General features: G+C 34.4%; 1 protein-coding gene across 2 annotated transcripts in view; it reads left to right on the forward strand.

Moving 5' to 3' along the window:
- Taf2 (TATA-box binding protein associated factor 2) overlaps nucleotides 1–24585 on the forward strand; it is a 101923-nt gene that overhangs the window by 45860 nt on the left and 31478 nt on the right. For both annotated transcript variants that reach the window (XM_067287946.1, XM_067287947.1), the window contains 4 exons: nucleotides 1472–1537; nucleotides 2698–2830; nucleotides 4113–4232; nucleotides 5623–5763. In XM_067287946.1, coding sequence (XP_067144047.1) covers nucleotides 1472–1537; nucleotides 2698–2830; nucleotides 4113–4232; nucleotides 5623–5763 — 460 coding nt within the window. The remainder of the gene's footprint in view (nucleotides 1–1471; nucleotides 1538–2697; nucleotides 2831–4112; nucleotides 4233–5622; nucleotides 5764–24585) is intronic.

Consider the following 24585-nt stretch of genomic DNA (forward strand, 5'->3'; position numbering starts at 1 on the left):
CACCAGTGTTCCGCAGAACACCGGTTGGGAACCACTGCCTTAATCTAATAAATTTCCATTTGTAATTTCTAAAACTGTTTACAAAAAATCATTAAGCAGAGAAATATGATACTCGAGGTTTCTTTGAATTTTGTTTTTTATTGGGCTGCAATTTTAAAAAATTATAGACCTATAAATTCCCACTGTCATCTGTCTGTCTTTTCATATTCAATAATAAAATTAATATTGAATTATTCCAGTTACATTACTCCATATTATGCAGGAAATAATAAATTACATTGATTTAGAGTAAAAATATTTACTAAATTTAATTTTATACTTACAGTATTACTTTGATTATAAGCTATCCTCAAATTTAAGCTGCAGTAGGAGTTTAAAATTGGAAAAAAATAAAAAATAAATAAAAATGTGTGTTTTAAAAGGACTTTTTAATAACCTTCCGGCGACAAGTAACCTAAAAAGGAAGGTCAGTCGCCGAAAAGTGTTTTGTCTTGGAACACAAAAAATAAAATGGTGATCCTTTTGGGCGGATTTGGTCTTTATTTTAATTATAAAAAATTCTCCATCAGACGAAAATTTACTGATGAAACTCTACAAATATTGTCGCCAGGGGTCAGCTGTCTAATTTACATTTTCCAGCGCCTGTTCCCAGTGGATAAAAGCAGCCACGATACCCTGAAAAAGGCAAGATGGATGTAAGCAAGACGTCTGATTTATGTCACCAGTTCCTTTTTAAAAATTTTTTAATTTTAATTGGAAGTGTTTGTGTGTTTTAAAAGGACTTTTTAATAACCTTCCAGCAACAAGTAACTTAAAAAGGAAGGTCAGTCGCCGAAAAATGTTTTGTCTTGGAACACGAAAAATAAAATGGTGATCCTTTTGGGCAGATTTGGTCTTTATTTTAATTATAAATCTTTTTACCGGCTGCATGATTTCCAATTTCTTCAGCACATAATAACTATTTTGAATTCAGCATCATATATAAACCATTTTTCCATTATTAAGTGAGTATGGGTAATAAAAAAATTTAAAATTCGATTCTACATAGCTGCTATCATACAGCAACCGGATTAAATCAGAAAAGTGTGAACAGGTAACCACCAAATAAACTTCTATCAATGATAGTAATACTATGTGCATGCAAAGCGTAAAGCAAAGATCCAATTGTTAGGGAGTGGGGGGATCGGCAGAAATAAGAAGTTAAAATATTTGCTTTGAATTTAAGCCGCACCCTAATTTTATGTCTTAAAAATTGGATTAAAAAGTGTGGCTTAAATTTGAAGTAATAAGGTATTTCTTCAATAATATCCAGTGTATGTAGGAAAGTTATAGATTTTGGGGAAAAACAGAAAAAAAAATTTTTTTTTATTTTAAGAATTAAGCTTATAAAATGATTTTTATATATATAATAATTATTATTTTTTCATGAATTTATAATTTTGATAATGTTTATTTTACTGTACTTTAATAGAAATAAAAAGAAGAAAATTCCTCTTTGTACAGGAGAAGAAGTTGATATGGATCTCAGTGCCATGGAGTAAGTATTTTATGAGACTCATTATAAGTTGAATTTAAAATGTTTAAATTGCTTTGTTTGAGAATCTCCTATTGATAAAACTAATTTGTCAATATAAAAGGAGAAAATAAATCAGACTTTAGTTTTTTCTTAGAAAATAAGTTTTATTCCCTTAAAATGTAAACATCCAACAATCCTATTTTTAGTTTAATGCCACATGATTCTGGATTACACTGATCTATAATAATGCTAATAATTAGTTAGCTGGCTTCCATAGTGAGAGTTACAGGCTGTTGGAGTTGTCTCCAGTTGATGCCATGAGTAACCAATATGATTATATCTAAATTAATGGTTCTGGAAGTGAAGTTTGGATGGATATTTGGGTAGTATAACTGACAACAGGTCCATATGGCATGCAGGGGTTACAGGTTTTGAGTCCTGCTTTGAGCTGATTCTTTTCTTTCAGAACCTTTTAAATTAATTAATAAATTTATCAAGAGATGGTACTTCATTCCTGCCTTTAGGCCAAATTACTTAACATTTAATTATTAATAGTTATTGATCTCGTTGATCTTGAAGTGCTGATTATGCAAATATTGCAGCAGATAGGACTCTTATTCTGTTAGATGCAATTAATCCATGCATTCAGGAAATTCTTGTTTAATTGTAATGGTTGACTTTCAAGGGTTTTTAGCAAAAATATTAGTACTGTATCCATAGTATAGTAAGAAGAATTGTGTTGCAGTAGCATAATGCTTCTGTACTTAATTTTATGGGCTTTAGAACACTGACAGTTTCCTCCAACAATTGAAATTTCAGTTTGGAAAACTTCACCAAGTATTTCAAATCAATCAGTGTCTTGCATAACAAAGCATAGATCAGAGAAATGCTAAAGCCTAGTTAGCATGCTACTCCATCTCATCTAGGAGTCCAAAAGCAAACTCAGATTATTTTTTTTGCTTGTAGTTGTATATTTTAATAAAGACACAAAAACGCATTTTTCTCCTTCAAAACCAATGGTCACCTAACTTTTATTGCCCATTGTTTCTGTTCGGGTAGTGCTCACATATTGTATGTTTATTACATCCATATATAGAAATCAAAATTATTAAAACAACTAATATTAAAACAAATTTAATATGTATATTTGTTTATATTTGTATGATTATATTTTTTATTAGTGCAGACTCACCAGTGCTATGGATAAGAATAGATCCAGAAATGCATCTGATGAGAGAAGTAGTAATGGAACAACCAGATTATCAATGGCAGTACCAGTTAAGATACGAAAGAGATGTCACTGCACAAATTGAAGTAAATAGTTTTTAATTTCTTTGTTTCAAATTGTTGAGAAATAAACAAAATAAATCTTTATTAAAGTAATTGCTTCATTAAAAGAACTTTTACTTATTAATTTATGTTTGATAAATTTCTGTAAATTCAGTATTTTTTGTTATTTTTTTCTTTTTCATATTAAAAAGTACTATCCAGTAACTTAAAGAATTATTATTTGTAACCTTCATAAGATTATAGGAAAAATTATATTGTTTTTTTTGATAATAAGATCATCTATTTTTTCTTAGTTTTTATAAGTTAAAACAATATAATTTCTGAGATTATGTATTAACATTTATATGGTGTACAAATTTTGTAATGCAGAGTAATAAATTAATATGAATAAAGTTTAAATACACATCAAACTTCTGTATAATGAATTGCTCCAGGAAACAAAGAACTTGATAGCTATCTAGCCATCAAGGTAGCAGCCTACCACTCTGGGACTTGGGATTAAATGTGGATGAGTTGAAAAATTCCAGGAAATTTTCTGGTGGTCCATCCAGATATGTTAGGTTTCTTGAAAATCACCAAGCCCTCATTACCTGACTGTCTTATTGTGGGCCTGGCCAAACCCATAATGAGCTATCCGAAAAAGCCCTCCTTACTGCCCACCAGGAAGATTTTAAAAAAGAAATATTCATTATATAGAAAATTCATTAAATTGAAAGTGCTCTAGTAAAGAAAAGAAAACAGATTGCTCTAATGATGATTTATTTTTCATTAAAGTGTCTTTGTACTTACTTTAATAATAAAATAAACTCTTCTGTTTGATTTTTTTCATATAAATTGCATGCATAAGATGTAGCAATCTTTATTGAAATTGAGAAAAAATTTAAGTTTAATAATTAAAAATAAATTAATTAATTTACAATGTTCTGAAAGAAAAGATTGATCCTGAGCAAGATCCAATTATGCAACTCCTGCTTATTATGCAGATGTGCTGTAAGTTACATTAGCCAGACCTCAGTCCAATCTTTGCATTCAGACAAAAATAATTTAGAAGATACAACCATCCAGATCACTATAATTAGAAATAAAAAATTTTTGTTTAACACAGAATAGCAGATTAATTGCTTACTTTTAGTCCATATTATGTAATATTTCATAATTATTTAGCCATATTATAGTCTGATTTGAAATCTGGCACTATCTTTTATTTATTACTATATGTCAGGCTTAGTTTATATATATATATATAATTATTGTTTATGTTTAGAATCATAGTTATAAAATAAAAATTTGATTTTTGTTTTTACAGGCTATAGAAGCACTTAAAAAATATCCTACTCCTGCCTCTCGTTTAGCCTTAACAGATACAATTGAAAATGAACACTGTTTTTATCGTGTTCGATGTGAAGCAGCTTTGTGTCTCAGAAAGGTAAATTTTTGTTTATAAAATCATATTTTAAAACTCATAATATTTTTCTTAAATTATTAGAGGGTATTATTAAGGTGACCAACTTTTTTATAATGAGAAGGACAACACATAAATTGAAGAAAAAAATATTGTAAATAAAAGAAACATTTTATTCATTGCAATAATACTACACTATAATAATCTCTACTGCATGCACAATGGTGTAGCTAGCATGAGTGACACCCAGGGCAGATATCGTGGTGTCACCCTTCTTAACTGTTTTATAAAACAGTATCGGATTATTGAACTGTAATATGCCCACACTCGAGCAAACTTGAACGCTATATCGAATAAGCGATATCATCACATAGGTTTATATTGACTAGCGTGAATCTGTTGACCTTTTTGTTGTTGAGTCGGTCAAACTTTCCATGAGTTAATGTTAAAGCGCATTATTGAGGTCTCCTGTGCAGAGCACATGCATTTCATAATCGCGTTTCGCTGCACTGTACCGAGACTTGATGAACCGTCATGTCAAATACAAACACATCACATTACATGCAACAGATCGGCTTGGCATCAATCAAATATGGAGATTTACAGATTAGTCTTCGAATATCAAAAAGGAGGAAATTTAGGAGGACACTTTTTGAGGGAGGACAGAACTTACAAAAGGAGGACGGTTGGTCACCTTAGTATTATGATCTTATATAAATTATTTGTATTATACTTTTAAATAATTTTTATACTAAATCAAAATAAAGTACATATAAAAATTGAGATTAAGTGTGTGTGAAACTTTGAAGTAAGGATAAATATGAGATATAGTTAATATAACAAGGTTTTGCATATTTATCTTAAACATTTTTTATTACATATTTAAACATTCAAAAAAGATTCAAATGGAAATTTGAATGTTTAAATATGTAATAAAAAAATTTGTCTCTGATTCATAATAATAAGCTCTCTAATTTTATCTAATTAATAAAAATTAGATAAAATGTAAAAACATTATTTAATTTCTTAGAAAAACATTTGAGCTTAAGATGAATATGCAAAAGCATGCTATCAATATATTAGCTATATCTTGTCAGTTTTTGTGTTTATCCTTCAAAGTTTTGTTTACAATAAATAAATTGGATTATGCAAATTTTCTATTTTAAAATTACTTAATCTAAAAATAATAATGATGATGATAAATTTTCTGTTAGATATTTTTTATCAGAGCTTTTGTATGTTGTGAGAAGCTAGCTTTTTTTTTATAGTGTAGTATATTGCCAGATGATTCTGTTTTATATGTACAGATTACTTAAATTCAGATAATTTAAATATTAACTGGAAAATTACTTTTGTCAAGAAAATAAAGACGTGTAAAGATATAATCTTTAAATTTATACTTTTTATATTATAGGTAGCAAATTCAATGTTAGCTACATGGACTGGACCACCTGCTATGATTACAATTTTTCGAAAGATGTTTGGGTCTCATTCATGTCCAAATATAATTCGTCAAAATAATTTTTCAAATTTCCAGCATTATTTTTTACAAAAGGTAAGATTTATTTATAATTTTTAAAATAAATATGTAATTGAATTTTTATCTGCATTGTATTAGTTTTGCATTTATCTTAATCTGAGTCTTCTGTATAGAAGAAAAAGATTTTGACTTGTATGGATTGTTACATATTATATTATGTAACAAAATATGAATTAATATAATTAGAGATTATCATAAGTAATGTCATTTTTGAATAGTTTGTTGTATCTTAAATTAATCTTTCTAATCTTGTTTTATGAATAAATACTATCACATTAATTTACACATTAATTTTCATGTCGGTTTGATACAAATAAATATTTTATTTTGTTAATCAAGGTGAAATAAAGACATTATTGATTGAATGAATATGAAACATGATGTTTATAAATTTAAGAATGATATAAAATTTACTAAGTACTATAAAGCAACAAATAAGCATTATGGAAATATGCTGTATCTCAAAAAATGCCAACTTTGATTAAAATCATCTTGAACTTTAAATCTGTTGAAGATTCAAAGTAGGAAAACCATTGAAATCAATGTAAAACTTTCAGAAGCTGTAATTGTATCAAATCTCCAACAAATCTTTGACGAATTGTCCTCTGCATAGGACATGGATGGTCTACCAGGCCTCTGCACATCTTTGACACGGCATGTGGTCATAAATTTACAGTGGCAGTTTTTAATTGTTTTTGAGTTTGGGGGCCACATGGCATCCATATGTCTCTTTCTACCATCTCTGGACTTATATGATGACTATCAGCTATCTAAAAATTGTGCCTGCTATTAGTCACCTACAAAAATAAAAAATGGTATAGGTTAGTGCAAGGGTTCTCAACTTGTGTTCTAGGGTTTTGCCAATAAAATTTGGGGTTCCACAATAAAATCCATTGAGTTTAGTGATGTATGATTGTGCCAATGCAGATTTGGGATATGAGGTGTAATAGTTGTAGTCTCAGATTGAGTCCTCTTATGGCGTAATATACACGTGCTAAAGTTTTTTACAGCTTTATAAACAGTAGGGACAGATTTACCATTAACAGAACAAACCAAAATCGTGATATAATTTGACAAGGTAATGAAACCATAAAAACTGTAAAACTTAACCTAAAGCTAGAAAATCATTTAAAAAATAACATATGCTTTATTATTATTATTATTATTATTATTTATATTTAATGATTATTATTAATTCATCAATATCTGCAACACAACCTATTGAATCTAATGATGGGAGTGGCCAATCAGATGCTCAGTGGTGCTGTACATACTACAATACTAGTGACAGTATACTCATATCAGATGAGTGTGATGTGACACCAAGGGGTTAATTAATGTTCCATCATCTGTAGTGTGTTGTAGTGCAATGGTACAACATAGAAGTGGGCATATCAGTCAAAGATATTTAGAGTTTTGCATTGCAATTGTTTTGTGATATTTTAAGTATTTTTCATATAAAAATATAGTAGGAATTGTAGCAAGTACATCAAATGTTTCTAGTGATACCATGTTTCCCTGAAAATAAGACCTAGTAGAAGTTTTTCTGAATTGCTAAATATAAGGCCTCCCTGGAAATTCAATTCAATTTCAATTATTTATTTTAAGGTGTGAACGCACATACCCTGGTTCCGCTTTATAGCATTACCAGGGATAAGTCTCTCAAAGTTTATAATTAGAATTTCAGAATGAGTATCGGTACAATTGAAATATTGGATTTTAACATTGATTCCCGACATAAGAGTAAATAACACAAGTATAATCTATACAGTTATGGCATATAGCAACTAATGTCATTTACATGTCATCACAATTAATAATATTTACACACCAGTAAAGTAACATTTAGTATTCATTTTTACATGACAATACTCGATTCCGCATAAGAAGTCATTAACATTTATCATTTATAGCAAGTGATTAGCTGATCCATAATATATTTACGAAGTTATTTTAAGTGAATCATTTCTATAAATTAAATCAATCGTATAATACTAAGTCTAAATAATATCTCTAGCAATATAATAAATTTCTTATCATGAGTATATGTACATGAGTATATATATATATATATATATATAATATATATTTTATATACATTTTTTTAATATATATATATAATTAGGTAATATTAGATAATATAATTAGGTAAATACCGTAAGGCCTCCCTGGAAAGTAAGATCTAGCAAAGTTTTTGTTTAGAAGCATGTCCGCCGAACAGAACACCAGAGCATGCAGCTGTGATTCTTTTTAGCTTGCTGCCATTATCCCCTACCTTCACTGTCTGTTGCAGAGTAGCTGCATGCAGACATGAAGACCATCACCTACCACCAACCTTGATGTTCCCTTTTGCGGCTGTCACTTGTAAATGTGCAGGCAAGGCATCAAGAGGCCCGTTGCCTGCCGCTATACCATATGCTGTCCCTGCTATGCTGTACAAGTGTGCTGTGGTGAGCTCACCTTGGTGGCTGGAAGCCACCATACCATACAAAAAATAAGACATCCCCTGAAAATAAGACCTAGTGCATCTTTGGGAGCAAAAATTAATATAAGATACTGTCTTATTTTCGGGGAAACAGGGTAAGGAGACTGAAGAGGTGGATACAAACAAAGGTAGAAATCCATGCACTAGTGCTGTTTTCTTTCAATATTTTATATAGAAAGAAAAAACTTTAACCGTTCACATTAATGACTAGTAGTAATAATTGCTTTCCATTATTAATCTGGTGTTTTTTTTCTTCAACAAATTACTTTTGGTGTTTCTATTTGCTGTTTTATCTATAAACATTAAAAATTATCAGGGTTCCAACATGTTTTACTAAGGTGAAAAGAGTTATGTGATAAAAATAAATTGAGAACCTCTGGGTTATTTCATACAATCGTATATCATATCGGAAGGGATTGTATATACAGTATAATCTCTGGATAGTGGACACTGTCAGGACAAAAAGTTTGTCTGCTATTCGAAGGTACGACCAGCGGCCATATTGTGTTTTAACCTGGTCATTATAAAGCAAAGAATACGATGGAGTATGAAAAAACTCAAATTTGAGTTAGGAATATGAAAATACCAAAAAGTATATGTAGCATTTATAATAAATAATGTACTGTATATATATTTTATCTTTTTAGCTGTAAAAATCACATTTTAATTGAATTCTAAATAGCAAACAGTTTGTATAGGATACTTTAATTAAATAGAACATAAAAATTACATCAAAATGCAAATGTTGATTAATTATTAATTCATTAAAAATGACCTGAGTGGCAGTAACAAAAAAGGAAAATGAAACTGTTATTATGAACAGAAGGGTAGACAAAAGTCTGTTTAGGCTTTGAGAGTTTGAATGTTAAGTTACAAAAGTGATTTGCTAGCTACTTCAAGGGATAAGAAATGTATTTGGTATTCTTGCATTTGTAACATCATTTATGATTTAAGCAACTAGTAAAATTGATATAGTGATTTGTGCACTTTGTAGTTATTGAGTAGGTGTAATTTTTCAAATATTTTTACTTTGCTCAAGATTAAATCTTGAGTGCACCACTGACAGGGTGTCCTGTTGAAAAGATTATTTTAGTCACATATTAGACTGCAATAATGAACATAAAATGTAATTTTGGATTGGAAATGTAATGGAAAGTATAATATTAATTTTTCCCCCTTATGAATGTTTTATAAGAAATAAGGTTTAGCATGTTGTCCTTGTTGTTGTACAGTTAATCAAATTCTAGACATGAAGTCAAATACAAGACATTTACACATTTCTAGATTAACAAGTTATAACTCTTTTTTCTGACACTGATAACCAAAGCTTCAAGAGTTGCAATTATGCCATAGAACATTGTCATTTAAAAAGCCCTGCAAATACACAGATTTAAATCTGGGAAAGTGGAGGCCATGAATAGCTACAGTCAGAAAAGTAGTATAGATGTTAATTCCAGAAATGTGTAAATATCCAAATTTATATCTAGAATTTGATTAACTGCACAACAGCAAGGACAACACACTAAACTTTATTTAGCATAAAATTTTCATATGGGGGAAATACTAATAATATACCTTCATGTTGACATAAAATGTAAATTTGGATTTGTAATGGTTACTGCATAACCTGTGTTTAAAATTGTTTCTTTTTTGGTGAGACACTATGTATATTATCTTATATTTTTCAATAAATTGGTGATAGAGTGTGACTTATCAATCACTCTGTATATTCTGAAACCTTAACTTAAGAAACAATAAAGTTACCAAAAGTATTTGGTTTATTAATTGAGTTTTGTGTTATTTCTATGTATAACACCTGAAGTTGGTTCAAATTAACATTATAACTTGCTAGTGTGAATAATATAATAAAAGGAGAATCAAAAAAGTTCAATGATTTTTTCCCTGATTGCTGTAATGCAAATGCAAACTGGTGCCAAAATTTTGTCAAAATATCCTATATTCTTTTCAAAATTCTGATCACTTCTGATCATACCTCTGATAAAATGGAATCATCAATTCCATTTTTAGTTTGTTAGGTAAGTTGTGATCATATATGTGAAAAGTAGGCTTTCATGTCTCAGCATAATTTTTGCAAAGATGGAGAGAGACAAATTGAAAAACTGGATGCACCATGGACAAACTGTGAATATGCAAGGTATTGTCAAATTTTGCAATATCTTTGTCAATATAATATAGTTTGTCTTTCTCAAAGACAACACAAGGCTATATGTTGCCAAAAACATTAAGGCACTCTCAAAGATCTTCACTTGGGACTACAGCACCCACTCTATGGTCCAGATCTTGCTCCCAGTGATTTTTCATCGCTTTCCTAAGCTGAAAGACCTTCTGAAAGGTCAACATTTCCAATCAGACAAAGCACTCTCAACTGCACATCACTAAGAGACTGGACCCAGATTTCTTCAGACATAGTATCAAAAAACTTGTGTAGTGCTGGAATAAATATTTAACAAACTCGGTAATAATGTAGAAAAATAGAAGATTGATCAATGTGCATTGTAATATTGTTTACGTTCCAATAAACATGTTTTAACAAGAGTTTGAGAGTCATCAAATTTTGATTCTCCCTCATATATTTTAATGCAATTCCCCATAATGCAACAATCATTCAAAAATAGATATTTATAGATAAATTAAATATGGAGTTGTGTTACATTAGATGAGACTATGAACTACAAAAATATATATATGTTGGTAATTGAACTCTGATAATTATGTTGAAACAACAAATGTAATCAGAGAACTTCTTTGGAAAGAGGAATTTATTTCTGGATGAACTCCATAAACATTCAGTGACACTGGGACTGGATTTGAGAATCCAAATCAAAACAAGAGGAGAGTCAACTATCCACCAACAAGGGTTTGTGGGAGGTGTCCAAGATCTTTGGAAAATTTGAGTCAAATGAAGAGGGGGGTAAACCAGTGTGTCACATCTAAGTCTTTACAGGGGAGTTGAGTCTGAGCCTCCAGGTGAGAAAGAGACATCTTTTTTTGCTCTTCTCCTCATGAACTAGCATAGAGAGTTTACATCAGTGACCAATTAAGATTAATACAGTCCTCACTTCTCAACGGAAATGAAGAAGGAAAACTTGAGATTGAATAACAGTACAAATAATAGTTCAGAAATTAGGCATATTTGTAGGATCAGTAGAGAGCATTCTGTAAGATAAGCAAACTAAGCAAGTTTTCACCACAGAGGGTGCCCGAAGTACATAGATCAGCTGGTGTTGGGTACTGACTACGTGCATCAAATTTTAAACAAATTTGATGCTGATTCTCAGGCATTTTCTTAACAAGATTTTTATAGGTGGTGAAACTTGGATCTACCTGAGAGCAAACAACAATGAAAGCAATGATTACCAAAGGGTTCAAATGCTCCTATAAAGGCTAAAGCAAAATGAATGGCTATGAAGATGGCCACGATTTTCTGGGATTCTGATGTGTTGCTCATAGATTTTCTTGAAGACCAAAGAACAATAACTGCAAGTTATTACAAAACAATTTTAAGAAAACTATATGCAGCATGAAAAAAACAATCTGGAAAAATTTGTGTGTGTCTGGTTTTATCACTAATGCACCAGCTCATTCTGCAAGATGATTATCAGAAGGATGTTGCATGAATACCAATGGGAGATTTTACTGCACCCTTCCTATAGTCCAGATATTTTTTTTATTAATAGATTTTTTTTTATTCCCAAATATAAAAATGACATTAAAGTTATTTGCTGGCAGTTGATAGATCAAGTGAAATCTTTTGTAATGCAGTGGCTAGAATGGCTAGACTCAAAGAGCACTGATTTCTACCAAAAGGGCTTAGAAGGGTGGCAATACTGGGTGGAAAAATGTTTTAATTTAAATGAAACGTATGTCAAAAAATAAAGCACTAAATTCAATTTGCTGTCTTTTGATTACATTTCCTGGAAACATTTTGAATGCTCCTCACATATTGAGGGATCGCATTACTTTTGTTGTCTAATTTGAAAATTATTTAATAATAATTTAAATTTTAAACATGCATTTATTTATTGTGATATTGGGCTGGTTGAATAAAAAGTAGTAACAGCATTCATTAACTTTTATTCATCAAACTTCTAGTAAATACTTGAAGTTTGATGAATAAAAGTTAATGAATGCTGTTACTAACAGTAAAAGGTAGTAAAAGCAAAAAGTGAAAGCTTGGTTTTATTCATATCGATTATAAAGACTAGTAAATGCTTATAAATCCATGAATAAAAATAAGTGTGAGGTTGCCAAACTGTCAGAATGTCTGAGTCACTGCAAAATGTGAGTGAGAGTGTTTTGCACAGAGACAAACTCAACAGTTACAAATAGTTACCTGGTTTATTATAACCAAAAGAATAAGCTTACAGCTACAACAGTTGACAGTAGGCAAAGTTGGGTCTTCTAATTTGTTTCTTCCCTTGAAGGGTGAATCCCACTGGAACTATTCTTTCGGATCCCTTTTGGAAAGTCGTCGGTCCCGGAACATTGTAAGGAGGAAGTCTCTTATGAGGTTGAGGTGTAATCCAGTTTGATACCGAGATGCAGAGGCGATTTCTTTTTCAGTGTATGGTGCCACACAATAGGAAGATGGGAAGAAGCTCTCCGTGTCCTTGAAAATGCCCATTTTTATATGATTTTTTTGGGTCCCAGACTGAGCATTCTGATAGGTCGATGCTGACTTGCCTTCTCTCTCCAATTGGTCCCCTCTCGTTACGAAACGAAATGAGATCAGAACCCAGATCACAAGATGAGTCAACACCAACTGACAATTTGATTTCTATCGAAGATGTTCGATCTTAGGATTTGCATTCATCTATTGTTTTAACCTGCCACTCTCTCTCTTTTCTAACAATTCCATCAAACATGTCCTTATATGGGCGTGAAGTTTATACCTTTTTCTTAAATGGCTTCATAAATTTTTCTACAAAAAAAAATTTTTTTTTCTTTATTTTTAGTGTGGTTTCAGCCCACTTCTGGAACCCCACATAAGTGAAAGCTTCCTTTTTTAAGTAAATATGTGAAAACATTGAGGATAGCTCTACAGGTACCTATAAACACAAGTAAAAGGTTTCATATTTGTATATTTTTGATTTTAAACATAGAGAAAATGGCTTTGTTGTATCCAAAATGTTGTCAAGAAAAACTAAGCAGTATAGCCCAGAACAATATGATAACTACCAATTTCAGGAAATTATATTGATTTGACGAAGAGAATGTAGAGTGTATCGCCAACCACTTTCCTGGTTGTAAAAATGAGATGAGGGGAGCACCCTTTCCTCCAAAACTAAAATTATGATATTTCTAAGATACATTTCTGATCCAGAATTTCAGACAGGAGTTGCAAATCCAAGCACTATCAGCAAGACTATTAAGCGGGTAAATTTGAAAGTTTTGCAGTATTATTTACAGAAAACCAAGTTACAGTACATTTATTACTATTTATGTAACTGACTACATTATTGCAAAGGCAGGGGACTGGATAAGGTTTCTGAAAATATTTAGCGAAAATGAGACTGTAATCGAGAATTGTTTTCGCCAATTCTGTTTCACAAAGTGTATTGGAACACATGCGAATCTTGAAACCAAGCCTTCATGGGGATGAATTTGTCCAACAGGAAAGGAGTTTCCATGTCCAAGTTTCCATTGCATGTGACCTGAATGTTTATCATCATTTGACGATAAACATTCAGGTCACATGCAATGCCAACGAGTGGTTTACTAATGTTGATAAGCGTTGGCCTGGATGTGTTTACAACAATTGAATTTGGAAATGCAGTGCAGAATGTAAAGTTATGATGAAGTCCAAAGATGTACTTCTACTCGCAGATGCTGGCTACAGTATTGCACCGTGGCTGTCGACTTCCTACAATGACCCTAAGACTCTCAAAGAAGAATACTTTAACAAAGTGTTTACTAAGGAGTGTGTTATTGAATGCTGTTCAGGGCAGGTGAAACGTAGGTTTCCTATTTTGGCCTACATAATGAGAGTTGTGCTTGGATCACCCTGAAATATTGCAGGATCACAATGATTCAGACAATGATCCAAAAGAGAAAAGCAAGACTCAAATTCAAAAACAAGGAAAAGTCATGAAGAAAACTATCACTGACATTTTGTATGCTAATTGATAAACTCTGTGACTTTCTTTTTTGACTTTTATAGCAAAATAGAAAGACCAAAAACATAAATGGATTAAACTAAATAAATTTTGTAAGATAATCATTTTGAAAATAAAAGAATTATAAATAACCTAAAAAGGTCCATCAGTGGAAGAATTTATAAAACCACTGAATATTTGTAGTTGGTCATACGTTCATGCCTGGCCAAGAAGCCAACCATGTGGAGTTTTCCGGGTTTTCTTCATCTTAATAAGGGCCACTTTCCTATAAAAAACCTCCCTTGAGATATATGGATGCTCTTCTGAGTGGGGATATCACATTGCTATAAATGAATACAACCAAACCAAACTATAAACTCAAAACAATGTAATTGAAAAACTGAAACTTTATTATTTTGTCAGACAGAATCATTTTGTTTATTTTTCATACAAATGTTTTTAACTGATTTGCAAAGTTTCTGAATGTTATGATGATTCAAAACTTGATGGCAGTAAAAATACGGTGGGTGAGGGTGATTCATTGAGTTACCCCTTCTTCATCCTTATGTATTCCAGTTGTTCAAGAAGCAACAATCATTGTAATTCACTGTTTGATAAGAATTTAGTTTCCTCTGTTTTCGGAAGAATACATTTTCTTTTCTTTTCATTTCCAGAGGGTGGAAGCGGTATGGAAGATATAAAAGACTGCTCTTCAGCCCTTTCATTCTTCTCATTGTCACTCTTGCTTCAGTTTGACTGCTGTTGTATAGTGTTTAGTTTTTGCATGTTGTATAGTGTGGACTGGTGTTGATTAGCATCTTTACTTTGTTGGTGTTGATCTCTTGTGATCCACCTGAGAGTGTTGGTCTTGTACAGAAAATTTTAGGGACAAAATCTCGAAAACCACTTCAGGCACACGTGTTTTTTCGAGGCATCTTCACCATACACTGCACATATCTTTTCACAGGTTTGCACTACGTTTTTTCTTTTTCTAAAATATAAAAGCATAATAATCCAAAAATTCTCATTTTACTTATTTATCTTTCAACTGATATTGAACACACAAAACACAACCAATCTTAATGCCTTTTAATATTATTATTATTATTTTTTTTTTGTTTTTCTTTAAATGAATGTTGAAATGTCAATTTTGGGCAGTTATAAGCTTTCAAAATTTAAACTGAAGTTTGCTACTTTTTATATTGTTTACTGTCATCTATCAACAAAAATTGCATGGACTTACTAGGGTTTTATTGACCAATCTGTATTATCTCATTTATGTAATTGGAAGCAAGAATTTGACTTATCCTATCACAGGGTTTTCTTTGTTAGCTTAAAACTAAAAATTTTATTTTAAAATTATTATTAAATAATTTAAAATTATAAATAGGTCATGATGTGTTTGGCTGATTTAATATTTAATCCATCCTGGCATATGCTGATGGTTTTAAGTTAAAGAACTCTTGTCCAGCTTCTCTGCAATGTATCGTAATTTTATTCACCCCTAATCTTATGAAAATCAATTTTATACCTAACACATCTAGAAATATTGTCATGGTTTATACCCTACTTCAAAATACTTCTTTCCTTTCTATATAAATAATTCTATTATCAGTACAGACTGTCAAAAATCAGAATCAATTGGGGACTGGGGTTGTTCCGATTAGTCATGTTGTTCCGATTACCCATTATGTACGAAAAAATACATTAACCTGTCCAATGTTCAAATTTTTCTCCGTTGCGTGTCGCTTCGTGTTGAATTTTCGTCGATTTTAAGCCTAACGAAAATTTTTATAATAATAATCGAGGCTATCGTATCGTTAAAAATTATTTCTGTATTTTGTACAAACAAAATAAATATATTGAAGAATATAAAAACATGAAAATTATACTTTAGAAGTAAATTTAGTATCAAAAACATTCGATTCAGCACGACACAGTCCGACTGAAATATTGTCATGGTTTATACCCTACTTCAAAATACTTCTTTCCTTTCTATATAAATAATTCTATTATTTCCTATTCCAGTACTGTTTCCAATCTAGGTAACATCTTTGATTTTAAATTAATATTTGAAAACCAAGTTAACAAGATCATTAAACAACTTGTATCAGATGTGGCATGGCAAATCCATTTCATCCTAAACTGTTTTATGGTTATTATTCTTAGAGTCTATAATTGACTATTGTATTGTCATCTGGACTTCAACTGTCGACACACTCCTGAATAAAACTATTAATGTACTTGATAAGGTGTACTTATTATTTCACAAACAGTAATTTGACTTATACTTAATCTGTTGATATTGTACAGTCGTGCCTTAATTTTTCATGTAAATAATAGGCTAATTTCAATATAATATTCAACTGGACGAGCAAAAAAATAACGCACCATGAAGGACTTGTTGGATTTGAATAAAAATTGGTATGTTGCATCATCATAGCTAGATATGCAAATGATTAGCTTTTGGGATCAGGTTCTTGTGTTGTATCGTCACCAGAGGGTAGAAAAGTGCTTCCTCTGTCTGGTATAAAGATGTATGCTGTGACGGCTTGTGCATATGTCCTGCTCTTGTGTTGATGATTGTGACTTCGTTGAGTGAAAGACATGCCTTTACGACACATTCGACGGCCTTACACTCAGTTAAGTGAGTTTGAGAGAGGCCGCATCGTTGGATTGAGAGAAGGAGGATGGTCATATTGCCGGATTGGCCGCCATCTGAACCGTTCTGATGGAACTGTTAGGATGTGTTATGAGCAGTGGGTACGTAGGGGTACGCATGAATGGCAAACAGGCTCCGGACGCTATCGACAGACCACCAGGCGGGAGGATCGTCTCATTGTACGTCAAGCACAGACAGTCGTCTACCATTTATGCAGCAGTAGCACCTGCGTTACGGAACTGTGTATCCAGCCGCACCATTTTTAGGCGCTTAGTAGAAGGTGGATTGGTCTCCCGACGCCCAGTATGTGTTCTACCATTAACAGCCACCCACAAACGCCTCCGTCTGCAATGGTGTCTTGCACGACAATCATGGACAGCTACCGACTGGCAGCATGTTGTCTTCAGCGACGAATCTTGCTTTTGTTTGGGGCTCACGATGGCCATGTGAGGGTATGGCGGCCCGCTGGTCAAGGCATCAACCCAGCCTATACTGTGGAGCGGCACACGGGCCCAACCCCTGGTGTTATGGTGTGGGGAGCCATAACATACGACAGTAGGACATCTCTAGTTGTCATGCGTACTACCCTCACAGCCCAACGATATGTGCAATACATCCTCCGGCCACATGTGTTGCCCCTCATGGCAGGGCTTCCGACAGGCATATTCCAGCAGGATAATGCCCGGCCACACACCGCAGCGGTCTCCCAAGCATGCCTACGTAACATTGCCACACTTTCTTAGCCTGCACGGTCTCCAGATTTATCGTTAATCGAACATGTGTGGGACTACCTGGGACGCCAGCTGCGACAGCTCGCGGGATCTGACGCATTTTGAGTCCCAGTTGCATCACGCGTGGACAGATATGCCACAGAACATTATATGCAACCTTTATGCCTCCATGCCAAGGCGTATCACAGCATGTATCCACGCTAGAGGCAGCCCAACGGGATATTAGTGCCTGCACTGTATTGAACATTACTACAAAATAAAGTATGTTTTTGCTTTATGGTTGCAATCATATACCTGTCTAGCTATAATGATGTCACGTACCAATTTTTATTCAAATCTAACAAGTCCTTCATGGTGCGTTATTTTTTTTTGTCATCCAGTGTATATTTCAATTGTTTAGTGCTTTTTTTAGATTTTTAGTGGTCTTTTACCTCTGGATTTTATTGGTATGGGGTCCCCTGCTCATGTTACTCTTAATTTATTTTGTCTACAATATCTTAATTTTAGATTAAATTTGTACATCATGTATTTTGTTGTAATATTAGTAATATGCATAGTTTTGAAAATCTTTTACATTTAGGCTCTATTTTTGCAAAGTAATTTAAAATACTATGTATGCAAAGTATTTCTTACGCATACATAGTATTTGTATGTATGTATGTATTTCTTATACTCTTTTATATATATCATATATTTGGTGTTGTATATTTTTTACCTATAGGAGAAAAAGTGAAATCTACTTTATCACTAGTATTGATGAGGTTGTAAACAGACAGAGCAATACATTGTCAGTTGTTAAAACATATAAGAGTACCATTTTTTAATGCTTAAAAATAATTATTGGATTTTTGTTTAAAGTTTCAAAAATGCCAAGTGTGTGGTGCTGTGTACCCCATTGTTCTAATAGTGGTGGTCACAAGTTTCCAAAAAATCCAGTATTGCAAAAGAAATGGATTCATGCCAATAAAAGAGCAAATTGGAAACCAAGTTCATCTAGTCTCGTGTAAATCACTTCACACCTAATCAGTATAAAGTGTTTAATATCTTTGGTAAGCACATTATTTAAAGAATTATGATAACTGTACAATATTTCTTTTCAAGCTATAAGCAATTAAGAGGCTTAGTGACATTGCAAGCACCTTGCTTGCAAAATACTTGATGTTTATATCAAAAGTCTCTGTTTAGTTTTAATATCTAGGTGTGATAAGCCCTAACAGTAGAGGCCGGTTTTGAGCACTTACATAGCATTAATGCTAAGTTAAAGGTTAAAAAGTATATATAGTAGCATGGATTTAGTTGTTAATTTTTTATGTTGAATGAAAAATGAATAGATTTATTTTACTTCATTAAGAAACCTCCCAGCAAAGAGTCAACTGAAGGCAGATGTTATATCAAATGTATTTTTTTGGTCTAAAAAAAGAGGCACCTTTGGTTGCAAGCAGATGAGCAAGAAAAGAAAACCATGAATGCAAAGTTCAAAATAATCATGATGCATCCTATATAATGGATACTGGTACAGTAGAAATAGGAGAAGTAATAATAAATGAGGAGGAGGCTACCTGGGCCTATTGAAAATGATGTAGCAACACTATGGTCAATGTAACTACACAGATGCACACTTTTGAAGTCCCAATGTCAGTTTGTAAAGTACTTATCTATTTTTATTGAAAACAAGTGAAAAAAAATGGACCACTATCGGTTGAAACTTGCGACCATTAACCTAACGGGTACTTTACGTGGGTTTGCGGTTAGAAAGCCAGGCCTGGACTTGCGAGCTCCGAAAAGAATGAAATTATAAGTCGAGAACAATAAAAAACAAAACAAGTTTTAATATAAACTATTAAATAGCACTATATACAAGTAGTAAAATTCAAAACAACAATTTATTCGATAAAGACAAACAATTCTCAAAGTCCGACAAAATTTGAGATAACTTATCTCCTAATTCTACTATCTTAAAACTATTCCCCTTTGAAATCCGACAAAGTCAATTAACTTATAACTATGTACAAAGAATCTTAACCAGCTAGAACCTTATCCATCACCTCTTATATCAGGAACCTTTTCTAGCCAAAACTCCTTTGAATCCAACTCTTTCCAATCTCCAAGAATTCTCTTTCAATCTATTGCTTAAGAACTACTTCGATTCACCTCAATTATTGCCTTGGAATCTCTCTTCGAACGTTCTGGAAACTCACCTCATCCTCTGTCTTGAACATGGCTTGTTTTATGCTGTGAGGTGACGTCACAATGATTCTCTGGAACCACCTCCTCATTTACATACATAACGTCTAACAATTTTTTTTTTTTTTTTCCTTTCCCCTGGTCAGCGTTTTTCCTGACAATTTTGCGAAATCCTTTTACAAGTGTAACAGGCCCAAGTGTACCGAGACTCTTCGGATTCGCTAAAACGCATAAATCCTTTTACATAACTTTCTATTCTATTTATTACAGGAAGTGGGCTGTCCTGAGACTTAGCTGCTAGGAGTGGAAGGAAGAGGTAGAGGTGGGGAGGGGGTAAAGAGGGAAGAGGAGGGGAAAGAGATATAGTATAGATTGGTGAAGAGGAGGAGGTAGTGAGATTACATGAATGTCTGCATTGCATGAAATAAACCAAAATAGACATAGAATATGTACATAAACAGGTGCCATTCAGGCCGGATGGTAAACAGTAGCGAGGTCGCGTACTTACAAAGGACAGTTACTGTCTTATTACATAGGGTGTCAGGGCCCTTTACATAAAAATGGTGTACAAGATGAAACAATAGATACAATTAATACTTCGGAGTCCTGTGTGGCAGGGGCCTCAGAATGGACCTACAGACCTTGAGGGGTAGTAGTCGTGTTGATGAAGGATGGGCAGTTCTCCACGAATTTACAAAGTTGAGAGAAGGCTTCCTTGGTTCTGCAGAAGAATCCAATGTCCGGAGGCCAGTTCTGGCCCTGATGAAGACAATAGCTGACTAAGTTTCCTCTGGCTGCCGAGTGGTTCGGGCAGTCCAGCAGGATATGGAGGGCATCCCCAGTAGAGTTGTTGCTGCAGTCGCAAATAGCACTATTGGATTTACCAATACGGTGAAGATAGGCTGGGAGGTTCCCATGGCTAGTCATGCATTGGGTGAGGGGGAAGGAGGGTGAGAAATAGTGGAGATTTTGTCTTTTCCTAATTGAAGGCAGGAACCTGTAGGTCAATCTCCGAGTTGTGGATGAGTCCCATTCGCTTTGCCAGAGTGCCATACAGTGATCTTGGATACTGCTCTGAATATATGATATTGGATAGGCTTTGTAGGTTGGGCTAAGGTTCAGGCCGGTGGCTCTTCTGGCCAGTTCGTTGGCCCTTTTGTTACCGACAATGTTACTATGGCCAGGTACCCATTCGAAAGTAATGGTCTTACGTTTCCCTAGACTATTGGCTAGGAAAATGGTGTCCAAACCAGTTTTTAGGTGTTTATTGTTGGCTTTGAGAGTGTTGAGGACATACCTACTATCCGTAGAAAACTTTATATTGCCGGTATATTTTTTTATGTTTTTGGTGATGGCGGTGAGGGCCCTATTCATAGCCCACAACTCAGCCTGATTATTCGAGCAGTGGTTGGCCAGCTTATAATATTCTTCGTGGTCTTTGATTCCAGTTAAAGAGTTGTAAATAACAAATGCAGCACCGGTCCCATGATCATTTTTGGCACCATCCGTATAGACTTGCCAGCTAAGGGTGCACTCGTTGTGGAGTTGGGGGTGTTACACCTCCAGCTCGAGATGTCTTCTGCCGGATGGATGCCACACCTTGACCTGGATAGTATTTGTCTATACCGTGGTTTTTCATATTCAAAAGAAGGTCTTTGCAGTTTGCAGGGTAGTTGCCTTTTTGAATGAATGTTGTAATACTTTCTTCAGTGGGCTCCTCCGGTTTAGTGTTTAATATATTCCACTTCCAGTATAGGCTTTTGATTTTAATGTGGATCGGGCACAGATTGGCGAGAACGAGCAGAGCATCTGTAGGAGCGGTACGATATGCTCTGCATATCCTAATAGCAAAGCCCCGCTGTACCGATAGTAGTTGGCGCTTATTGTGGATGATGGATGCCCGCTTGCCCCAAATTTGGGCAGCATAGAGGAGGGCTGGCTCAATAGCTCTTTTATAGATCATTGAGCAGTGCCTGGGGCCCAAACCCCAGGTGTTCCTGGCAATGTGAGAGAGCATATTTGCCCTCTGCTTAGCTTTCTGGCAAATAATCTCTATGTGGTACTTCCAACTTAACGTTGGGTCTAAGTACGCTCCCAGGTACCTAAGATGGGAGGTAATTTTGATTTTGTGCCCATCCATATAAATGTATAAAGGCCTTTGAAGTTGTTTTCTCCTTGATTTTTTGGTGCAGACAAGGGCTTCGCATTTTTTGTAGTTAATGGGGAGCTTGTGCAGCTTACTCCAATTATAAATGTCCTGTAACACTTCATTGCCCTTTTCCTGGAGAACGTCGCGGTTTTGATGGCGAATTAGTAAGAGGGTATCGTCTGCGAAGCCCTGAATCTGAATATCGTTCGTAGTCAGGATGGAGTATAGGAGGCTGTCATAGGTCAAATTCCAAAACCCTGGGCCACTCCTGGAACCCTGTGGGCAACCCCTATTAACATTCTTTATTATATTCATACCACCAGTAAAGAAGCCAGCCTTCCTGTTTTTCAAGTAGTTGTCCAGTAAATTGTAGATATTCTCAGGACAACCTGCGTTCTTTAGCCTATTTTTTATAGAGGGCCACCAGAGGTGGTCGAAAGCTTTTTTGAAATCAATGCTTACCAGGAGGGCATGCTGGTCTTTTTCCCAGGCTTCCTCAATAAAATTCGTCACCCTCTGGATGGCCAAAATGGTTGAGCTGCCCGGCCGGAAGCCATATTGATTCTCATTTTGCAGGTTGTTGTTGATAAGGTGCCAGTTGATACGTCCTATCAAGAGGCCGTCTAGGACCTTGCCCAGAACCGGGAGGAGACTGATTGGACAATAGTCTTGTACTGAGGTTGAATTATTGCTTTTTGGGATGAAAATGATGTTGGCCATTTTCCAGTGGTCCGGAAAATAGCCAGTATGAAGGCAGCCATTGTAAAGAATGACAAAAGAAATAGGGACCTCTTCAAAGGCATGTTTCACCATCTCTGCCGTGACGCCGTCCACACCAGGTGCCTTTTTGTTGGCTAGAGAGGCTATAGCCTTACCCACTTCCGAGAAGGTGAACCATCTATCTAGACTATTGTTCTTGATAGTTGCTGTAGCCATGCGAATTTGCTGGTGAGTGTCGTCGTCCTCTTCTGGATTATCATCCGGAAAGTGGTAGTTTAGAAGGTTCTTTATATTTTCTTCTATATCATAACTGCTATTGGAATTGTTTGTATTGATTATCGTTGGTATCTTGGCTTTGTTATTTTTCTTAAATGCTGTTTTATATGGTTGCCCCCATGGATCCTTAATCTGCTCCCCGCAGTATTTGCGCCAGGCTGTGCTTCTGGTCTTATTGATGTTTACTTTGTACTCTTTTAGGGCTTCACCATACTCTTTTTTAAGCCTCTCTTTTGTTTCGTTATTCTGGGCCCTGTTCCACTGTTTACGAAGCCTTCGTACTTTCCTTTTGTCATTCTCCAGATGATTGTTCCACCAGTGGGTTTTCTTTGAAGCGTTGGATTTTACCGTGGATGAGAGGTGAATGGCTGTGTTTAGTGATGCCGTAATGTGTTGCACATAATTATTAATTGCCTGAATGCTGTTAAGGGGCTCGAAGGTATGAGTTCTCCAGTTGGTTGCATAATTGGTTCTGAAATATTCCCAGTTTGTTGTTCTACTATAGTGATTGGAGTTGTTGTCGCTGGTTTGGTCGGTATTTTTGAGCACAGTCAGAATATATCTGTGGTCACTGGACGAATCAATGAGTAGTGTTTCACAGTTAGCGAAGCTGTTGCTTACTCTATTATGAGCTATACAGACATCAGTCCAGCCTTTCCCTCAGTTGCAAAAGAATGTTGGAATGGTTGAGGTGTTCATAGAACAGCAGTCATACTCGTTCATGAGGTCCTCCATCATTCTTTCTCTCTCATCTTCCTCCTCATGGAACCAGAGCGAGGACTTGGCATTGCAGTCGCCTGCAATAATGTAGGATTTGTTACCCAATTTTTGTAAGACTTCACTCAACTCCCTTATGCAGGCTGCATCTTCTTCAAAAGGGGAAAAATAAACACTTATAATAAAGTCAACCGGACCTTGACGAAGAGCTGCAGTTGTGATATTGTTGGAGCTAAGCTCTGGCACTAAAGCCATATGGATGCTGCTGTTTCGAATGATAATGCCACACTTGGGGCGTCTGTTGGTCTCTTTTTTTATAGATCACCTGCCAGATCCCAAACCTCACAATATTGTCCTCGATAGTGTAGGGTTCCGGAATTAATATGATGTCGGCTTTCAGGTCATTGGCAGTTTTTATCACAAGAGAGGAGGCCGCTTGGCTTTTTTGCGTATTAATTTGTAAGATTCTAATATCCATATTGTTCATTATCGGTGCTACGACTGTAAGGAGCGACAGCACAGCTTATTCGTATATAGTCTGTCTGATTAACATCTTTTTATATTTTTTCAGGATTGGGCAAAGTGGAGAAAAAGCGTTGTGGTCTGTTCGATAAGTTGTTCCTTCTGTTTGGCTTCCGTTAGCTTTTGCACAGTGGGTGCAATTGGGTTCCTCGGATTTACGGGTGCATTCAGCATATTTGTGTTTTTTTGCACAGTGGCTGCATCTGATTTTTTGGTCGCAGTTGGCCGCCCTGTGGCCAAATCCTGTGCACTTAAAGCACCTTAGGACAGGAATA

The sequence above is a fragment of the Centruroides vittatus genome, unplaced genomic scaffold, assembly GCF_030686945.1.
Source record: "Centruroides vittatus isolate TY-2023 unplaced genomic scaffold, ASM3068694v2 scaffold_752, whole genome shotgun sequence".
Classification (NCBI taxonomy): domain Eukaryota; kingdom Metazoa; phylum Arthropoda; class Arachnida; order Scorpiones; family Buthidae; genus Centruroides; species Centruroides vittatus.